Genomic DNA, 23,280 nt, shown 5'->3' on the forward strand with positions numbered 1-23,280 from the left:
TCTGAATATTTATTTTTACTTTAAGTGCAATTTATCTTGCAACTGAAGCTATACAATTAATACTAAATTATACATTTCCCAACTTACGCCATTCATCATGCACCATTTACACCATTTACTTTTTTTCAGTTTCATTCACTGAACTTTGGACAATTAAAGAACTGGAAATTGAGTTTCTACTGTATTGTTAACCTTGCACATTGACAGCTAATCTATAGATTGCCAGTTGTTGAACTTGTAAGCACGTTAGCTGTGAGACAGCACTCTTGTAATGGTGTCAATAAGTCTCACACTGTTCTTTAATAGTGATGAGCAAAATTTTCCATCAGACATGGATTCGCGTTGCATTTCCGCGGTTCACCATTGGCGGATTTGTTTGCATAACGGGCGCAAAAAAACGCTGCGTAAATATTTCACTGCGTGTCAAAAAATGCATGCGTCATTTTTATTTTTCGCAAATTTTTCTTCATTTTGCACATTTTTCGGACAGATTCACTCATCACTATTCTTTAATACAGGGAAAGGCAGCCTTTGCCACTGCAGATGCTACAAATCTCCAACTTTTTATTCTTTTAACTGGTTCTTAGCTGCTTGATATGGTTTGCCGTAGGCTAAGGGTAGCACGGGCCTCAATTAAGGCTAATGCCAGACAGGGCTGATTTTTGGCCTGCAGATTAACCATTGCATCGGCCCAGGTTGAGGCACATGGCAAAACACTTGAGTATGTATTTCGCCACCAAAATCTGCTCCCTGTGCCAGCACCAGGGCCAATGCAATTTCAGGTGCAGGCTCAGGGAAAGGTTAACTTTTTTTTTTAAGTGACAATGTTCTTGATGTGACCAAAACTTTTTTTTTACACAACTTTTTGACACGACCGCGCCTGTTTCGCAAAAATAAATTTGCCAATGGCGAAATGCGGAATTTCGTCACAAATCTATGCCTGGCGAACAATTTCACTTGGCACTTTATTTATATGTAAAATGCAATTGCTTTGGTCAGATAGTTTTAGTTTTTGTTAAACTCTGAAAGTTATGGATTCCCTTGTTATACAATCTCTGCTGACTTCAATGTTTTCAAGCTGCTAAAGCAATTTCAAATATTTGTGTGTAGAAAGAGAGAGGGGGAAAGAGAGCAGGGGCTTTGTGCTAGGTGGATGGTAAATAAAGAACAGCACACTCGTTAAAATCTCATATTACAAGATGTGTGTAAGGGCATCTTTACAGCTAATGCTTTGGCCTCCACTGAGACCTTTGTTAAGGTGAGCACAAATCTACTGGCTCTAATAATCACATAAACATTTGTGCTTGTGTGTTGTTTTATTTGCAATATCCCTGGGCAGAGAAGGGAGAGATAATATGACGATATAAGAAGTGTAAATCATTAACCAGCAACTAAATAATTGTTTTTTCCAAATACTGAAAATTTGCATTTTTTTTTATATCCAACCCACGGTTTTGATGAATATTTTACCTTGAGGAATAGAAAAGAATGTCGATAGCATTAAACTGACTATGTACGGTTCTCAGGAGCTCTGAAAGAAAATCTATGTGCATTTGAAGAATTAAAATGCCCACAGTATAAAGCCTTCTGTAAAACTTGTGTTTATGTAAGCATTTCCATTTTCTTTAATGTCACTGTAGATAACTTTCTTTATTTCTCAAACCGTGACCTGAGTATGGTCTTCTGTTCTTTGATAGCGGGTTTGAAACATTTTTATTTATTTATTTTAGCTGGTTTTCTCTTAAAAAGTATTTTTAAAAATTGTATGGTTGGTATCATAGTTAAATATCAATGGAATGGCAAAGTCACCTCCACTAGAGGGAACTATCAATATAATAAAAAAAAAAAATCACAAATAGTTTTTAATACTATCTTTCCCTATACTTGTTTACATATTTAACAGTGTATTTGTTCCTCACCCCAGCTAATATTACAGCTAAAACCAACACACTTTACTGTGGGACACAGATTTCACCTGCTCTAATTGGTTGATTTCAGCATGTGACCACAATTTGCAATGAACTACTGACCAACAGAATGGCTGATATTTTTTTTGGTGGGAAATATGTTGTGTTGATAAAGTGCATTAACTATTTACACTTAAGAATTTATAAGAAAAAATATAGAACAAATTTATGAAAAGAAATAAGGATCCACTACATTTTGGTGCACAATTATATCAATGACAGACCAAAGAGGTAAATGTGTAATTACCTCCCTTTTGCTTATATGAAGGTTATGCTAGTTAAGCTTACAATTTTTGGCTAGCCACAATCCTCTTTATAACCTCCCATAGTTTGTGTTTAGCACCATTATTCACTTACAATTTGCTAGATGGGAGGCATGGATTAGCAGCAAAGTGGGTTTTGTCTAATAGAAATGAGGTTTAATAGGCACGTACAAACATAGCTCTATCAAAAGTAACTCCCAGAATGTTTTTATATTTTGTTCTGAGATATCCCATAAATACATCCCTTACCTCAGCATACGTAACTCACCTTTACTAAACACATGACATGGGCGGAGTCAAAATGGCAGATGTACCCGAACTTCACTTCTCCCCCCTTTCAGGCCCCCAATAAGACTGACTGAGAATGAAATTCAGCTTCCCAAATATTAACCATTAGTCACATTCCTGGGCTACCTGACATGCCAGCCTTATCACTTTTAGGGAGCTGGTATTTAAGTGAGGACAGGTAACTAATTGTCACCACTTTGTGTGACCAATGTGCACTGTGAGCCAACCTCAAATCCAGTTTGCTACTTATCTGTAAAAATCACTCTGCATAAGCCCCCAAAAGGCAAGCAATCCACAGCTAACTCTGACTGAGTTAGTGCAAAACCCCCCATCATGCCTGCCAGCTCATCCTCAAATAATTTCCATAAGGTGAGTGGGAGGGATGCTTTTCCAGGACCATTCCTTGGCTGCCAGCCGTCCTTCCTAGGACTAGTCTCTATCTGTTACCTCCTCCTAGCCCTGGCATATCCTCGTGCCCCTATGCTGCTGGTACCTGTCTGGAGGCTCCAGTTCCTTAGGAACCATGCATTGGGTGACATCTAAACACCTTTATGTAGCATTACAAAAATCTCTACACAACCCAACACACAGCATTCTTTAATATTGCCTGTTTAACAGAATGAAGTGACTGTTCTTTATGATGCATTTATTTTTGTGGATATTGCATTAAACTATACACTATACAACAGAAAGCACAATGTTAATTCCAAGATTTAACAAATATATGTACCTTTGTTTATTGTGCATTTTTACCATAGGAATTTCATCTAAGTGTTACATTGGTTGCACTTAATATGTCCTTGCACTAAAGTTTGAGAGGAAAAAAAAGGATGAGGATTATCAAGAAAATGAAACTCAGTAAAGTGTTCTTTAAACACATGAATGCTAATGACTAAACTGGCTGATATTATAACAAAAAAAGCCTGGATTCGGCCTAAGACATTTACATTTTAAAGAATAGGTCATTAATTCTTTTTCTGTGAAGACTGCCAAGCAAAGTCATTCTGAATGGACAACATGACTGACACTTGGGAAAGAGTTTGTTGTATTCCACAGGTCTATGCCTAAACTCACGGAGTGTGTCCAACTCATTTATGTAATGTAATGCTTTCCCACAACTTTGTGGCAAACTTTCAAACTTAATCGTAGCGACATTTATAACAACATTTACAAGTCTGACAAATATATTTATATAGTCTGAGGTATATTTAGGCAATGCACTAAAATGTATTTACATATCAAAAGTGCGGGACAAAAAATATAGAAGAGTGTGGACTATGAGAAGTGTTAATTAATATATGAGTTTCTCCTTTCTTTTATCCTCTAAACAATGTTTTACTGATCTTTAATAATTACATTTTCATCATTTTATTATAACACATTTTGAATAGTTATTAGCGTCTCTAATCTAAATCACTAGATGTGGACAATTTAAAAGCTATTATTAAATACAGTAACTTCCCATTATTTATTAATTTCATACCATAGAAAAACACTATTAAATAATAATGAACATATATATCTTACGCAAGTCAACCAGTTTTGAAAATCATTGCATTTTATTCTTTTATTTATAAATTATTAGGCTAGATGATTATATCGATTAGATATAAATATATTTATATATCAATAAATATATATGTATGGGGGCAACATTGTTTTTACTCTTTGCTGCCAGTATGTTATTTGATAGTGAAAGGGAGCTGAAAGCACCTATAAGAAGCCCATTCAGCCAAAAGGACAATATATAAATGTGTACAAATTACAAATTAACTCTTTTTTATACAATATAGTGCCCCCCAGTATGTGAGCGCCTATCTGTCCAGCATCTACAGTACTTGTAAAGTACTCTAATCTTCTGGGAAGGCTTTTCACTAGACAGTGGAACATTGTTGATGGGATTTGCTTCCATTCACATGCAGAGCATGTCAGGCCTGGCTTACGTCGGTATTCCAATTCATCCCACATGTGTTCAGTTAGGCTCAATGAAGGGCTCTGTGCAGGCCAGTCAAGTTATTCTACTCCCATCTTTGCAAACCTATTCTGTCGGACCTTACTTTGTATAGGGGTGCATCACTGCACCAGAAGCAGCTTTACCCAGTTTCTTGACATAAGTAATACAGAATTGTCATGAATGTCGTAATATCATTTAGTGGAAATGATGGGTGTGGCTTAAATAGACAATTATTATAAATAAAAATATTTACAATATAGTCTTTAATACTCTACAAACTACTACAGATTTAAAAAGTATTTTTAGATAGGCGAAACTATTGGCTGAACAAACAGAAAACCTTCATTAATAAGAGTGCAACTTAAATTAAGGAATTAAATGTGCAGAATGACATTCTGACTCAACAGTTGTTTCTTGTCAGTTCAATGAACTTGGCAAATTTCTTCTGGCAATAAATGACATGCTTCACATGATAATCAGCTTCTCCCAACAGCTATTTTTCAGTTGAGCGCTTGCTCTGCTAGTGAGTATCAAAGTGTTTTGACTTGGAGGTCCTCTTACAGTATACGTGGGTTTCTGTTCAAGGTTCAATGCCTCACAGCTCAGTTACAGAATCCATTGCTTAGAAGTACAGTACTTATCAGAATCCTATATTGTCATTCCAAGCAGCTAAGCTTTTAGTTACACTCCTTTGAATTGGACTGTTGCATGCTTTTGAAGTTTTATCCAAAACATTGTAAACTTAATTTTCTCCCATACAGCAGATATAACTATGCTATGCCAAAATATTTCAACAAAAACTTTTGTCCTTCTTTTATTGCACACTCTAAATGATTTAAATTCCATTAGATATGGAGGTGTTAAAGTGGTGGTTCACATTGAAATTAACTTTTAGTATGTTCTAAATTACCTATTCCTAGTAACTTTGCAATTGGCTTTCATTTGTTATTATTTCTGGGGTTTTTTTCAGTTATTTAGCTTTTTGTTCAGCAACTTCCCAGTTTGGAATTTCATCAGCTATCTAGTTGCCTGGGCCTTATTTACCTTAGCAACCAGGCAATGGTTTAAATATATGACTGGAACATTAATAGATGGGGGCCTGAATAGAAAGTTAAGCAATAAAAAATAACAATAACAACAACAAATTGTAAGCTCACACAGCAATCCTTCTTTAACTGCCAGGGTCAATGACCCCCATTTAAAACCTAGAAGACCAATTGCAAAGTTTCTAGGAATAGGACAGTCTATAACATATTAAAAGTTAACTTAAAGGTGAACAGTGAACCACCCCTTTAATCATATCTACAAAATGTAATAGTGAAGTGCATACATGCTTTCATTATAGAATTCATTTGGTCATTGATTACCCTTAAAGGACAAAGAAAGTGTAATGTACTTGGGGTGCCAATATGTTAGACACCTCCCTGTGTATTAAATAGCTAACATTTTTCCTCCTGTTCAGAAAAATTGCACCAGTTCGAGGATCTTTCTAATATATTTAGTATTTCTCAGGGCTCCTGTCAGATTTCTAAGCTTATAATATAACTAATTAAAACAAGCATCATGGAGGAAGTACTTAATAACACAATAGAAATATCCTAGGGAGTCATGGCAACACTTGTGATTGATGGATTAAAGATGCAGGATCCAACAGAGTAAGCAAATACGAATGGACAGTATTTAGGGGGAAAAGTCCTGTGTATTCCATTTTAGAGTACCCACATGCTGATATTATATTATTCTTCCAGTTGGATACACCATGAATGATCTTATTTTTGAATGGCAAGAAAATGGACCTGTCCAAATTGCAGATGGACTTACATTGCCTCAGTTTGTTCTCAAAGAAGAGAAGGATTTACGATACTGTACCAAACACTACAATACAGGTAGGTAATGTAGTCAACTTGTATGGTATGATAAAGCTATATTTCTGTATTGGGACAATGGTGAGAACTGGCTTTATAAATAAGTAACCTTCTACAATGCAGTTTAATGCAAAATGGTTTCCAGAACAGAGGGTAATAATAGCAAGAAAATACAGGGTAATAAATGAACAGAGGCGAATAATTAAATTATACAGTATTATGTACAATATACAATAATTAAAACTTATCAGTGGTTGTAAGGTTATTTGTAAATTGTAATTGGAAGCAACATTTGTATTGTCTCTGTCTGCACTGCTTGTCTAATTATGCAAACAATGTAGCAGATATCAGCTCTCCACCAGCCAAGACTCCATTTTCCACAGTACATTGAATGCTGCTTCACAGTCAATCAGCTGACTTCTGTTGCAGAACCAGCAGTAAAATAATAGAAAGTGACAAATTCTACTTTTGGTTGGAGTTCCCCTTTCAATTGTGTTATCTTAGAACAAAATAAGAGAGAATGCATGGACAAATAAGAGATGTGTTCTTCTCTGCAATAGTTAGGAGCAATTATATTTAACTTAATAAATACTATAGTGTTCTCTCCTCTGAAACAGTTTGGAGGAAATATATTTAATTTAATAAACACTTCAGTGGTGTATTCAGCATCATTTAGATGCTGTCCAAACTTTTTATGTAGTGGGCTGATCATTTCTTATACCTAATTTTCAAGGGATGGAATATATTAAAGACTATAGGGCCCTTAAGCAGACCAGTAGACCAATGGGGGGGATCACAAGAATCCTTTGGAGATCCACATTCGGCCTATAGCCCCCAGCTGGACAGCCCTGATTTAGAAAACACTACAATAAGGGGAGCCCACAAGGGGACAGTCAGGGTTAACCTGTGTGTTGTAAAGGGAATCATTGCAGATTGCATGATACTAGAACCTGAGAAAGTGGTAAGACAATAGTGGATAGATGGAAGACAGTAGCAGACCCCTGTTATCTTATATGGTGGAGATCAAGCAAGGGTTGTACCATACTGGCTGGAGGTTAGAAATGGAAAAGGATACTACACAAGCATTTAATTGTAGGATCTACTCTGCTAATTAATGAAACTTCACTAGATACTATAGGCAATTTCTCAACAAGTAAACCAATAAGTAACATACTTATAATTGATGTAAGCAAGTTTCCATTTAATGCCTTGTAAACTATTATAATTAATAAACATCCGGTGTTTTTTTTTTACTTCTGCTCATCTAAATATTTACATGTTACAGGAAAATTTACCTGCATTGAAGTGCGATTTCACCTAGAAAGACAGATGGGATACTACCTAATTCAGATGTATATTCCTAGTCTTTTGATTGTCATTTTATCATGGGTATCATTTTGGATAAATATGGATGCAGCACCAGCAAGAGTGGCCCTAGGCATTACAACTGTACTGACTATGACAACACAGAGCTCCGGTTCTCGAGCATCCCTTCCTAAGGTAAGGCAATGCATAGCCATGTTTTACTTGTGGTGCATTAACTATTGAATACATGTTAGTTTAGCATTTGTTATTAAATACAAGTTTTACAACTACTAGTGATGAGTGAATCTGTCCCATTTTGCTTCACTGAAAAATTTGCGAAAATGCTAAAAAAATTTGCAAAATAGCAAAAAATTTGTGAAATCCGGCTACCTCTTTCGTTTTTTGACGAGTACAACTTTTTTGATGCAACCACATTTTTTTGACACAACTATGACTTATTTGATGCAACCGCAACGTTTTTTGACACAATCACAACTTTTTCCTCACTTTGTGAATTTTTGTCATGCCAAATTTTTGTCGCAAAAAAAAAATCACCACTGACAAAATACAGAATTTCGCAGTGAATCAATGCAAAAACATTTACTCATCAATATGTACTTCAGAGCCTCAAAATATTACTTGAAATATTGCCTACTATAAATTCACAACTTTGGTCCCCAGTTATATGATTGGATGGTTGCTGTATTATATTGGATGTAATGAGTAAATAAAACAGAATTCTGTATTGTTAGGGCCCATGGGGACTGTAATAAATGACTACAGGTTGAGCAACACTGATTTAAAATGTTGCTGTCACCATATAGCATTGCTAAATCTGCAACCCCATCACCATCACCCAATCTTCCTACCCACAGCTACAACAAAACCCACTGTGGGCTGCATCCCAAGAAGATGATCCTATTTGAAACCCAGAAGTCAGTAAGACAGTTCTGGTTATTTAGCTAAAGTTTAGTTGTTCCAGGAGACAACAATTGTGGTTTTCTGAAATATGTAATATGTAACACACTTTACAATTATAGTGCAATGGTGGGGGTTTAAGTAAGTGGAATGCTTTTTTTCCATTTTACTTAGCCTTAGTGCATGGCTCTTCAAAAGAAGTTACCTCATGTTAAAGCAGTAGTCACAGTGCTTCCTGCAGGAGTGCATGCATGGTGTAACAGGTGTATGGGGGGTACCCCATGCTCTGCTACTCTCTATTAATATGATCCAGGCCCTGGCAAGAGGCCCAACACCCAGCAACTACCAGTAGGCACTTATTGTATTAGACTCTGTATCCTCGGATGGGCCCTCACTTTATATGGAGAAAGGTTTACCACACCAACGTGTGCACACAGCATTCACTTTGAGCATAAGTGGTTCTTGAAACCAGTGGAACGGTTTATTAAATAATTTTATACAATCTTGCCAATCTCCATCCTTTGGGAGGTGTGTGCTCAGTTGATAATGCAAAATAACAAGCGCCAGTACATATTATACTCACAGAATTATCAACAAAGCTGTTGTGAACCCTGAGGTAGTTAAGCATGCCTCTTGGTGGCCATAGTTAAGCCTGTCTCTTGGTGACCAATCTCCATCACTAAGCAAGGCCCAAATCACTAAAGCTATCTAGTCCTGAGCCTAACCCCTTGGGTCCCTATAATGGCAGCATTGACACAACAGGGAACTAACCCACTCTAATCTCCTCGTTGGAGCACTGGGCTGATAACTAACTTCTCCTGAACTTATCTTTCACTCCTGGAGTGACAATTACAGAATCTAACCTGGCACTATACCTATAATGGTCTTACGGATCTCACTTCACCTTCACTTCACCTTGTGTTTATAAAGCCCTTATGTTTAGTTTACATGTAATTTGACTGTCTTTAAAAAGATACTTTTTCATATATGACATATTTGGTGCTGAGTGAAATATGGGAAAGATTACTGCAGCCATCATTTTGAGTAAAAGTAGCTAGGCCCAAAAGACTGCATCAAAAAGTCAATTCCATTACTGTCAATACATCGAGGAAGTGTTGGGTCAAGGTCATAACACTTGGTAGTAAATGGATCTGACAGATTCATGCATTGTGTGTGTTTTCATGGTCATAGTGTGGTTAAGTTCAGTTAGATAGAATTTCATTGTATGTACATACACATGTTACCCATTTTCAAAACTAATATTTGCCTTCCATTATGTAAACAATAGGTTAATACTGGTTAAAATTGGTTAAAATATGTATTCATTAAAATATGTATATGTTTATTTTAATTACAGGTATCATATGTAAAAGCCATTGATATCTGGATGGCAGTGTGTCTGCTCTTTGTCTTCTCTGCTCTGTTGGAATATGCAGCAGTAAACTTTGTATCAAGGCAACACAAAGAACTTCTAAGGTTTCGGCGGAAGAGGAAGAAGGATAGGGTATGCCAAATCCATGAGATGAAACTGATTCTAAATTAATATTTTGTTTGGTACATTTATATTACATTTTGTGAATTTTAGATTCTATACTAATCAGGTACCTCTTCACAACCTAGCATGGGGTAGGGGGGCATCAAAGGACCTGGTTATTTCAGTGCTCTGTACAGGATAGGATATGGGTTCATTGGGACACGTGCTATTTCATCTGGATTGCATGATCCTCAAGTTATAAGAATGTCTAGAAGACAGCTGCTTATTTTTCATTTTTTCCTTTGCACAAACTGTGGTATGAGGGTAGAGGTGGTTAAAGGCTATGACTCCCATTCTGTAGGACTAACAGCAATTGCTATTACCTATTGTCACTTATTTTTTAAAGCGAGATGTGCTTTTTTTTAGTTTTTAAGTATTGAAGCTGAGTTTACATTTACAGGTCATCCATTACAACTAGTTACAGGAAAACTATACCCCAGAATGAATACTTAACCAACAGATAGTTTATATCATATTATGTGGCCCAATAAAACATCTTACCAGATTGGAAAATATATATTGTATTTTTACAATATAATATATATTGTATATATATTGTATTTTTACAACTTTTCCCTTGAGCCACCATTAAGGCTGATGCCACACGTGGCGTTTTTCCGCTGCGTTTTTTCTTAGCCTAAAAACGCAGCACAAGCCACACAGCCCCTGACTATGGCGTTTTTCAGCCTAGTACTGGTGACGTAAGCAAATCCCGTTTCCATGGTGCTAATAGTGCGAAATAGCAAAAAACGCAGCGTATTTCCGCTAGGTCTGGCAGCTGCCTTTGCGTATACATAGGAATAGCTTGCTGTGCAAATACTGGCGTATTTCGGCCAACGCTTGAAAATTCCGTGCTAAGGCGTTTTCTAGCATATTTCCGCATTGTGTGGTTTGCTTCGCGTCTTTTCAAGTTATTTCTATGGATGATGATATCGGGCGTTTTTCAGCCGCCAAGAGAATTAGAAAATACGCAGCAGAAAAACACCACGTGTGGCATCAACCTTAGTGATGGGCTGGGTGCTCCCTCAGAGATCAGCTGACAGGAAATATTGCAGCTCTAACTGTAACAGGAAGTCATTGGAAGTAAAAGACAGAACTTTGTCCATTAATTGGCTGATGTGACCTAACATGTATGTGTGCCCTTGGTTTGTTTGTGTGCAGCATGAATCAAATGATACCCAGGGGGCAGCCCTTAATACTAAGCAATTTTCTATTTAGGATTATCCCATGGCACATACTACAAAAAAGTATATTTTTATGAAAATAATTTATTTAGCTGAAGCAGGGTTGTACATATGAGCTGTTTTTATGCAATATATCTTTATAGAGACCTACATTAGTTGGAGGTGTAGTTTTCCTTTAACAACTAATAAAATGTTTGCTTCTAAAAGGATGACCAGCAAATGCACACAGTAGCTAGTTGTGGCTTATTGGGATCATAAAAGTTTCCCACTCTGTTTGAGAAAAACATCCCTTATAACATGAAATAGCAACTACCAGTACGACAGCGCCTGAGAGAACTGCCAGCATTAGATTTGTCCTATATTTAAATCTTTCCATAATTGTCAGAAAGGCCTATTTTAGTCTCATAAGACTAGAAAATGTATTTCTGCATCTTTGCCTGGTCATTCAGCTAGTGAATTTCTTTTGACATCTATATCAGAATTCCATTGGTTGGAATCCCATGGGATGATAAAATAAGACTGAAAAGCTAGAAAAGAGTAGCGCACAAAGAGTAGCTATAAATTCTGTCAAGCACACTGCCATTTACTGGGTGGGAATTCTAAATGAATATGAAATAGTGTTGGAAAGATTTCTGAAGGAGTATGAATTATTTATATAAATTTATATACTGTTGGCACAATCCCTAAGATAAAGTTATAAGGGAGAATTTGTGTTGGTGTGTCAACATGGCGACTGGGTAGCACCTAATTATCTGTGCAGTTCCCTTATCTTTCAGGCTTTTATATGAGCATTTATGTTTTATCCAGAAGATTATAACTAGCAAATGGCATTATAAGCAAATTGTATTATAAGGAAATAGCATTAAATGTGCAAGGTTTATTCATCATGAAGGAACACTGAGCAATAATGACTAAATTAAAATAAGCAGTAGAGGGCACAAGCAGGCTGGTTTAGAAACCTGAAGAACAGACCTGCATACTGTATGATCATTTGTGTTACACTATGTCAGTAGAACCCTCATTCCACATGTTTCAGGGGACCAGAAAAATTATTCGTTAAGCCCCAAAAATGGTAAAATCAGGAAAATGCATTATATATATTGGTGTGACTACAAAAAAACAGTGTAAAATGGGGGACAAAAGATATTAGCAATAGCAAAAGATGCAAACAGGATCACATCTACTGCTTGCGCTGCCTCTCTTTTCTTTTCTGCAAATCATGGGCCAAGTATTGGATCTCTACTGCTCTACGGCACTGAGGGCAGAAGTGACAGCAATACTTGTGCAGAGCAGGGGCAAACGCAGAGTCGAGGCAAATCTTATGAAATTTGTCATTAATCATATCTGTTCTGCAGGATTTCTGATACAACGTGTTACTGAATGAAGTCTTTATTTTTATGCTCATTTATATATATATTGCATGTATCTAATATATAGTTTATATATTCTGCACATGTTCTGCACATTCTGTGTATGTGCATTTGTGCCCCTTGTGTGTAATAACTGACATGAAGGATACCTGCCTGTCACTGACACACAGGGTGGATTTCTGCCAAAAGATGCTCAAGTGAGCATTGGGTGTGATCTGTGTTTCCTCCTCTGGTCTAGAAAATGCAAAGTGCAACATTAGCCTAAATATTTAAGAGAAGTGCTCTGTTGCTAACTCCCACAGGTAGTCATTAATGAATTGTGTTTAAGAAATGCTTAACTCATGAAAATATTTCAGCAGCGCTAACCATGTATAAACTGAAAATAGAAAGATGATGTACCCAGTAAAATGAACAGAAAGGCAGAGTGGGAGCTGGGAAATCATGGCTGTTCAATTCTTTTTCTGTCTGTCAGGTAACAATCTTTAATGCTCCGTAAGGAAAACAACAACATTCTTTTGTAAATCAGCCTATAACAGTGTTTTATGTCAGGAAAGGAAAGCCTACTTAGTAAGAATCAATGTAGTAAACCTAAGGTATATTAAGGATTACTGGAGACAAAAGCATTCTTTGCAGCAGATAGCAGAAAGCCAGGTATGGGATTCCTTATCTGCAAACCCATTATTAATGCCAGATTATGGGAAGGCCATGTCCCATGTTAAAACTCATTATAAGAAAGTAATTAAATTTTTGAAAATGATGCGTAAGATTTAGATTAATGAACTGAGTGATTAGCTGGTCAATAAAGTTTACAGCAGTGATAACTGTTTCTTTTTTTTTTTTGAATGAAAGGATTTCTGAGAAATACTGAATGCACATTCTAAAGAGGAAAAAATGGTGCTAAAAATTGTTCCAGTGCAGTAACGCAGTAACCATAGCCATCAGTAAACAGTTAGCTTTGGCCAGTCTAGCACAATTAAAAGAACAATAAAAGTTCATTATGGGTATTTGTTCTTGGAAAACCCTGACTGGTGAAGGCTACTATTCCATTGGTTCTGCCTTGCTGGAGACCTATCTTATTTATAGATTCAGCACTAGAATTTCTAACTACTGCATTATATGTAGGATGCAGAGCACAAAACATATTAAATTAGATTTCATTTTTTGTTTGTTTGTTTTTTCAGGATGATGATGTAAGAGAAAGTCGTTTTAGTTTTACAGCCTATGGAATGGGACCTTGTCTACAGGCAAAGGATGGAGTGAATCCAAAGGGACCACTAAATGCTCCTCCTGCACCAAAAACACATGAAGAGATGAGGAAGGTATTTATCGACAGAGCAAAGAAGATAGACACACTTTCTCGAGCTTGTTTTCCCCTAGCCTTTTTAATTTTTAACATATTCTACTGGGTCATATATAAAATTCTCAGACATGAGGACATTCACCAACAGCAAGACTAAAGGACTAGATGTTCTCTTGTAACACAAAATGCATTCAGTCACAGCATCATTTAAGAATCTTGTACCCACGGAATATAATGACCTTGTTTGTATCCTACCTGCTAAATGTGAAACACTTTTCCAAACAGGCCTGTGTTACAGCTAAACTATACTGCCAGTCATGTCTTTACAGTTTTACTAAATGGGATCAAATCACAGCATTTCCTTTTAATTATTGTTTTTTTAAAGTAGTTGTAATTTTGCATCTAATGTACAAACCAGGACCAAACCAATTTACTTAAATATTTCAATTCTAACTACAAAATGCAAACTTTTTTTTACATTTGTAAATCTTGTAACAGCAACGACTTCCTTTTATCAAGAGACAAATTGTAATATGTCGTTTTTGTGTTAAGATCAATGTGATATTTTGTACAAGGCACAGTTGTAGTCCGTCTTATGTACGATTCAACTGGAATACGTTTCTTAATAACTTATTATTATAATAAATATTCAGGGGAGTCTTATGCTGGCCACACATCAGACTGTTGAACTGGACAGCCTAAAGACTGGATCTGTGGCCAGTTCAGCCACATATCTCAGAGACCAAATTGTCCAGAACCAGGTATTTGGGTGTCAGGAAGATTATCACTGCCTTTGAACATATACTCAGACAGATACAGTCAGTTAGCCAAATTAATCAACATGTCCAAATGAAAACTTTCAATCCAAATCTGATTGAACAGTTTGGTCACCACTGCCAATAGCAGCTGACAATATGAACCTTTATGTGCCCAGCTTTAGCTGTATTTACAGAGCATACATTCTGATGTCCCTATGCTTTAAACTATGGAGAATATCAGATTCTGAATATATTAATTACAGGTGCATTACCTCAACTGTGGTACGTTTTAATGTCTTGTTAACTGTTCCTAAATGTGTATCTTTTTTTTAATCAGTGATTTATAGTCATTGAAAAGTGACACACTTTATATTATCAAATCTACATTTTGTAAGACTTTTATTGAGTTGTCAGTGCAACGTCTCATTTTATCAACAGATGTATACAGGAAGCAAAATGTAATAATCTGCATGCGCAAGGGAACACTTTCACAGCATTCAGTGCTTATGGGCAGAGACAGACATTTACATGTGTAATTCATAGTGACGAGCAAATTTTTTCACCAGGCATGAATTCACTGCAAAAATTCTGCATTTCGCCATTAGAGAATTTTTCCGCAAAACTGCTGTGAAAATTCGCCACAAAAAATAAAATTTGCAGAGACAAAATGCCCATTGACTTTAATGTATTTGAAGTGAGAAAAAAGTTGTGGCAGCATCAAAAAAGTCACGCAGTAGCTGAATTGTGCACATTTTTTGCCATTTGCAAATTTTTGGGCAAAGCGTAACCGGGCAGATTTGCTAATCACTAGTAATGAATAAAACTTTTGCAATTCTATATTTGACAGAAGGGGAACAATATCAATACATAGATTGACTAACACCATAGGGTGGAAACTAATATGATCATGTTTAATAAAAAAGGCTTTTTTCCCCAAAAAACTACAAAATGGCTACTGTAGAATAGATTTTCAAGCAGGGGGAAAACTATGTCTAAAAGCCACCCCCTTTTTTTTAAATTTATTTTAGAAATACACTATAATTTGTATATGGTTTGACAGCTTTTACAAATACAGCACCAGTCAATAACAGTCATGAATCACTATGAAAAGCAAAAAGGTTCTAATGTGAAGTAAAAGTACAGGGAAGAAATTCTGGTGCATCTATCATAGGCCGATCCAGAGTATTACTGATACAAGTTGGTTGTTTTCTTTAACGTAATATTTGTACATTTGTTCATTTTTTAGTGTTAGTCTGAATAATTATTTGCAAAAACAACATCATAGTTAAATCCGTAGTTAAATCACAGTAGTAGTATTTATACAATTACGGTTAGTTCTTATGGTCTACTTCCTAATGGCTTTGAAGGGGAGTTCCTCTTGTATTACTAGACACTGTGCAACTTTTTGGAATCAAGGTGGTGCCATACTAGCTGAGTGGTGCCATATCAGGAACCGGCTCATTGTAAATGTGGGTGCAAATGAGAATATGTGGTGCATTATTCTATGCCATGGCTGTAGATTTCCACAAATAATTTTTTTTAGCATTCGACAGCATTTGTTTGTAGGTATCATAACAAAAGACAAACACGCAAATATATAGATATAGATACACACATATTACTGATATATTTTCATTTTTATGTACCTAATATTTATACAATTACTATATTAATTTAACTTTTTAAATGAATTATTTTTAAAAAAGTGATAAATACGTTTTTTCTTCCAAAGATTATTGACAGATTTGTAGTAAAGTTTAGCTTCAAAAGAAAATTTTATAGTTCTTAATATTCACAAGGTTTTGGCTGATCTAATTTTTAGTATAATGCCAATGATTAATAGACTAAAGGTAGTCATTTAGTGACTTTATGCCTATCCAACAAATTCATTTTCTAATAAGCATCTTTTATCAGATGGCCCTGGCAAGTAGAATAGAATTGGGAGTGATAAAAGTACATCTTTTGGAGCATAAAACAAAATAAATAAGTAAATGGAAATAATAGTTGTACAAAGATAATGTAAAGGTATATTATTAAAGGTTAAAAATAGAATTTAATGACAATAGTCAAGTCATGCGTTTGGTAAACATGGCTAAAAAATGTAAACATACCCTAAAATGTTGACGCATTCCCTAATATGAATTAGGTCACTGAATTCATGGGAAAAATCCCCAAATGATCAGGGTCCTGGAAGAAAATACAGAGCTTTACCTTCTTTACATTAATAAAGCATCTGCTTTTTTGTCCCATTTGGTTGGCACCAGTAAACATTGTGGTGGTGGTTAGTGTTGAGCGAATCTGTCGTGAAACGGAGGAAATGTTGCACGTAAAAAATAAAACTGTTGCACAAGTCATTTTTTGGATGTGGGCAAACTTTTTTGCCTTAGGCGACAATTATTTTTGAGAATTTTAAACCTAGAACTTAATTTTTAAAATGTCATTGCTTATTTATATAGCACTAGCAAAACACACAGCACAGAAAAAGGTTTTCAAAATAAAACAGGTTAGAGGACCTTGCGAATCAGTGCATTGTCCTGCTATATTCATTATAATAATGTAGCAGTTTGAATAAATAGTACTAATAGACTGTGATATTGTCTTAGAACATACACAGCAAAACAAAAAGAACATCTCTCCTGCTTGGAATTGAATGCCTTTATAGAAACGCTGATTAAAATTGCTGACTAAATGTGACAGGTACAAACATCTATACCATTTTTTTATTGACTTATTTAATCTATATTAATTACTCTTGTCATACACCCCCAAATGCATGAAATAATATTTATTGTTTTCTGGTAAAATAATGCATCATCTACATTGAAAGTTGAGAAAATATGATGACAAGAAAGTTTGGCAGCCAGCCTAGAGAAATTTCTGTTAAAAAAGGTTGGTAAATACCTGTAGCTGAATCAGCTGCATTTTCTTCAAAGGTTAAATATGAAAGGTCCTTTGGAAAAAAAGAAAATGACAGCTAGCATAAAGGCTAGAATTATATAATTAAAAAAAAACCTACATTTGGCAAGCAATTGGAGCAAAATGGATTGTGCTTATGTTATGTTTTTATAAATTGAGGGGTATCAGTGGTTAAGATTTCCCCTTAGCTTGATTTCAACAACAACAACAACAAAAAAGTTTCTCCTGCAGAGTTAAATTTCTAGATATTTATCAGATTTCTAAAAGTTTCTGAGATCCTTTTAAACCAACATTTGTGTTAACTTAAACATTTTACTCTGCTATAGTAACACACTTTGAGAAGAAATTTATAGGATGTCTTCACACTTGGAAAAAATGGCATGTTTGCATGCAGAGCAAATAAGGGCATAACAAACTGGTATATATATTACACCCTGAATCACCAATCGTTTTATTTTTGCTGTATTCAGTGTGTGATGTGGGACTTAATTCAAGTCTTTAACATTCCAATTAAATAGACAAAATTAAGATATAGAGTTGCCACCTTTTCTGGAGATAAATACATCTCTGTTATCTTTCTTGCCTATGAGTTAAAATTGCCATTTGGTGTGATTTTTGCATAAGCCAGATGGAAATGCTATCCTCATAGTGCTAAGATGACTTTTATACCTTGAATTGTATGCCTATTGTCATCTTTCATCGGTGATAAGATCTTTCTATACTGCTCCTTTTACAATGAATTTAATTCATAGCTTAACCCAGTGGTGGCTTTATTGCCTTTGACAGAAGTGGCACAGAAAAGTAGACGTGGGCAAAATTTAGATGCTGTTCTATACACGGTGCCACATTTTCTCCCTCTTGCCCAACTCAGAACATAATCCTCATATTTGGCATTATATTATATAGACATCTTTTTAAAATATATAAATAGCAATGCCTATAATTGTATCATTCTTTATGTTCCTTGGTTTCAACAAATGTGCAGCTGCTTGTAAAGACGGATGAGTTACTTTCAAACAAAGAAATCTTACATTTTGCTGAGCAATTTAAGAATTTCAATAGCATATAAATAGCATTTTAATGATTTACACATTTGGCTGGTGAGTTTGAAATGTAATTCTAAAACTATTGCCAAATAATTCTTTGAATGAAGCAAATGCAAAAGAAAGTATTCTCATTATATTAATTATATTAGCTTTTATGACTTTTTATAGTATAGAAAAATACAGGGTGATTCAAATACAGTGATTATTTTTTATAATAGATCAAAACGTTTCAAGTGAAACCTTTTTTTCAAGACTGGTGCCCATTTATTGTTTAAGTACTAAAATATAATAAATGATCTGGGTGGTGAACATAAGTATTATAGTTCAGAAAAGCCAGTGTGACTAAGAAGAAGAATTCCATTTATTTATTAACAAATAAAATCAAGCATATTTATTTTATTGTAATATAATAGATAGACATTCACATTTATTTGTAAATATTCCACTAAAATTATTCTACACTCCAAAAGCAGGCAGGTCCATTGGTTTCTGATGAAACCAACCAAAATGTGTGTCTGCTGTGTCATAGAGACTTTAGATTGTAAGCCCTTCTGGGGCAGGGGCTGATATCAATTATGAACAATTTTTTTAAGCTCGAGCAACACATAGGCTTTATATAAATAAAGGACAATAACAATAAAAGATTTCATGGGCTGTGCAATTCCCATAAGCACAGCATAATCTCCTTTAAAGTTGCAAATGTAGGCCACCATGGTTCATTTAAGGACACTATAAAAAGCTAGAGTGATGGGTGTTTCCTGCCAATACCCACTCCTGACTTTGCAGATATGATACCTAGGTTTAGTTCTGATTTAGCTTCTTACACTTATACACTTGTTATTTGGCCTGTTGTTCTACTTTAGAGGAAGTAGTATTCTGTACATTTCTGTCATCTCATCATGATTTTACTTAACCCACACACAAACAGAGAAGGAACAACATTTCAGTACAACAATTACATGTCCTTTGTACTGCTGTGGAGGGACTGTGATGTGTAGTAGCAGATAGGGGCATAACTACAGAAGAAGCAAGATTGGTTTCAGGAGTGTAGAGGGCTCAATAAAGCCCTATTTAATGAGTAATTTTAATATATTTTGTTTGAATAAGTCAACTTACCCATGTTTTAGGGTCCTCAATTAAATTTGCTATTGGGTTCCACCAACCACTTTTGTTATTTTTTTATTTCAAAAGGGTTACCCTGTAAACATTTTTGACTGGCTAACACGGTACATCACCTTTTCCTGCATCTATTGGGTTCAGTAACATCTAGGGGCTGATTTACTAACCCACGAATCCGACCCGAATTGGAAAAGTTCCGACTTGAAAACGAACATTTTGCGACTTTTTCGTATGTTTTGCGATTTTTTCGGCGTCTTTACGAATTTTTCGTTACCAATACGATTTTTCCGTAAAAACGCGAGTTTTTCGTAGCCTTTACGAAAGTTGCGTAAAATCTTGCGATTTTTCCGTAGCGTTAAAACTTACGCGAAAAGTTGCGCCTTTTTCATAGCGTTAAAACTTAAAAGGTGCAAAGTTTCGCGTAAGTTTTAACGCTACGAAAAAAGCGCAACTTTTTGCGCAAGTTTTAACGCTACGAAAAATCGCAAGATTTTACGCAACTTTCGTAATGGCTACGAAAAACTCGCATTTTTACGCAAAAATCGTATTGGTAACGAAAAATTCGTAAAGACGCAGAAAAAATCGCAAAAAATACGAAAAAATCGCAAAATACCGATCTTTACGAAAAAAACGCAATCGGACTCATTTCGACCCGTTCGTGGGTTAGTAAATCAGCCCCCTAGTTATGCTAGTACTTAGACTTTAATTTAAGCCTCAAGAATAGCCAACACAAATAGCATGTCCACATACTAGATTACTATTTTTACTTGAGGATAATGTATGTGAAGATTTCAAATGTGTTTTTTTGCCAATTACATTATATTATTCTTCCACACGTCTCCACTACACATAGAACAACATGTACAAAGGTGATGTTACAGTCACACCACTAATGAATACCAATAAAAGTTATATACTATTACTATACTGACTGTTTCAATATCTCCTTAAAAAACAAACAATATGTAAAAAATATAAATTATTCTTTATTCATACCCAAGGTTGCATTTAAAAAGTACTTACTCTCATACTTTTATTTTCCACTTGAATCTCTGAGTTTGTAGTTGAACAAAAATGACAGCTAGTATGTTATTGGCCCCAGTACCTCTTAGTTACACATATATGGAAATTCCCCAATCTACTGTGGATAAACAAAAAGAAATCACATTAAAAAAGAGTTGACTAATAGAAATGAAGGAGCTAAGGCAGGAAGTAAGCACAGCATGAATTCGAGATTGGGGCAAACGAGAAAAAAACTAATATAAGGATAGCAAAACATATAACAGGCAGGCACTCCGGAAAATCCAAAAAGTTATAGAAATCAGCAGCCAGAAATGGAGTTAGTATAAAAAAGTATAAAGTTTATTTAATCCATATGTAAAAGCACAGGGAAGCCTTACGCGTTTCGTACCATAGGGTACTTAATCATAGGCTTAATCATAGACTAATATAAGGATAGACAAAATAGTTATGCGAATTTGGCATTGTATGATTCCCGCATTCAATGGGGATATGGTTATTCTATGCCATTACAGAAATAGAAGTGTGGACTTACATTTTTACAAGACACAGGTCACCACAGAAGGTGGTCCTACCAATTATGACATCAGTGAAATGGGTGTGGTCGCACGTGTCACCAATTTGCGTGACTTTATTTTATTCCAGCATGTGTGATGCAAGCTAAAAAGTTACGCAAATAAATAAGAATTAAAACAAGTTAAAATCATTTATAATAAATGTAAAAATATTTTATTGTGAATAATATATTAAAGTCTTCCATAGCCACTTATGGTAAGCATTTCTTCATAAAATAGATATGGGTTCTATTTTAGCAATAACTGTATATGAAACAATACTATAGAGACCAAATTTATTTTAATAATTTATAAACATTGAATGTAATTTGGCAACCAAAACCAAATGTTATTTAGTGTTGAGAGAGAAGAGGAGTAAATCAGCATTACAGGGGCGGATGAATGGCTTGCTGACATATAACAGCTGTGATGTAGCAGGCATCATTGAGAAACTATTGCACAATCCAAACTATTTGTTATCCTGAAAGTTTAGGTGACAGAATTCAGGATTTGCGGGCTTGCCCTGCTGGTTACATTTACACATAAATTGCGACTAACTAGAAGAGCAAAGTTATTTGCTCATCATTTACAAAGCATTAAGACTAAGTAGTTAACTCATTTAGAGCAATACAGTTCATTTAGTAATGTATTTTCCTGTTTCACTATGAAGTACAAGTTCATATTAATTGTACATGGTGTGTGTGCAGCAGAGGATTTTGCAGCAGCCTACAGTAAAATGCACTTCAAAGGCTCATACACTGCTTTTTGCTAAATTAAAATATATCAAAGGGCTACACAAGTTTTCTTCCCCTTTGTATTTGCCTAATGGAAATATTAAGGGGATTATGTATAAGCATTATTTCTGGCTTTGTTCTTGCTAACTTTCATGACAGTGTTACTCGGCTTTTAGCTTTAGCCTTTGTTGACTGTCTGTATCTGGCTTTCTGCCACATGTCCTCCCGTAGCCCTATCTGTAATATCATCATCCACTCCTAAGAAAACAACCACACAAATGAGAGATTATGGATAAAATAAGGAGTGTAAGTGACCAAAACTTCCAAATCTCTGGAATAAAGATAGTAGTAACAACCCCATAAATTTAGTCCATACAGTAGGAAGCCATGCACATACTGTAAGGTAAGGACAATGTAAGTATTCCCTCTATGTACAGTTTAGTAGTTCTTTAAGTTGGAGTGATATCACCCCCTCCCAGCAGCCAATCAGCAGAACAATGGGAAGGCAGCAAGATAGCAGCTCCTAGTAGATATCAGAATAGCACTCAATAGTAAGAAATCCAAGTCCGGCTTGGGACTCCTCCAGTTACATGGGAGTAGGAGAAACAATAGGTTACCTGAAAGCAGTTCTAATGTGTAGCGCTGGCTCCTTCTGAAAGCTCTGATTTGTAGGAATAAAATTGTGAATGTTAGAGGGAATTATTTGCTAACAGTGTCATCTAGAAATAAAAAGTACACCATAAAAACCATGACAGAATCCCTTTAACTTGTGGTATGTTATAGATAGAATGTTCTACTGGTCTTCAATTTTTTTTTTATAGTCTTTGAATTATTTACCTTCCTCTTCTGCCTCTTTCCAGCTTGCAATTTATAATGTTCTCGTTGGGGGCCCTGACTCTAGCAGCCAAGAAACAGTTACTCTGTGAGACTACAGTTTTATTGGTTTTAATTACTTTTCTTACTGATGTTTCTCTCCTCTTGATCTTGCAGCATCTAGTTGGACCCTAGCAACCACATAGTTTGGTAGTGGTATTCCAACCAGAAACTTGCTAAATAAGTGGTAAAAAATATATATATATATATATTATCTCCTCTATATCATGCTAAATTATAATTTCAATTTGAACAAGCCCTTTAACCCTTTCAGTGCCTTGGCTGTTTTTTTTATACTGTGCACTGCAGTGT

The 23,280-nt window shown here is 35.4% G+C and overlaps 1 protein-coding gene across 1 annotated transcript in view; it reads left to right on the forward strand.

Moving 5' to 3' along the window:
- The window catches only part of glra3 (glycine receptor alpha 3), a 79,209-nt gene extending 63,883 nt beyond the window's left edge, over positions 1–15,326 (forward strand). The window contains exons 6-9 of the mRNA XM_002933325.5: positions 6,221–6,358; positions 7,623–7,837; positions 9,918–10,064; positions 13,830–15,326. Of these exons, the coding sequence (XP_002933371.1) occupies positions 6,221–6,358; positions 7,623–7,837; positions 9,918–10,064; positions 13,830–14,105 (776 nt within the window). The 3' untranslated portion in view covers positions 14,106–15,326. The remainder of the gene's footprint in view (positions 1–6,220; positions 6,359–7,622; positions 7,838–9,917; positions 10,065–13,829) is intronic.
- The last annotated feature ends 7,954 nt before the right edge of the window (positions 15,327–23,280 follow it).

Source organism: Xenopus tropicalis, chromosome 1 (genome assembly GCF_000004195.4).
Source record: "Xenopus tropicalis strain Nigerian chromosome 1, UCB_Xtro_10.0, whole genome shotgun sequence".
Classification (NCBI taxonomy): Eukaryota; Metazoa; Chordata; class Amphibia; order Anura; family Pipidae; genus Xenopus; species Xenopus tropicalis.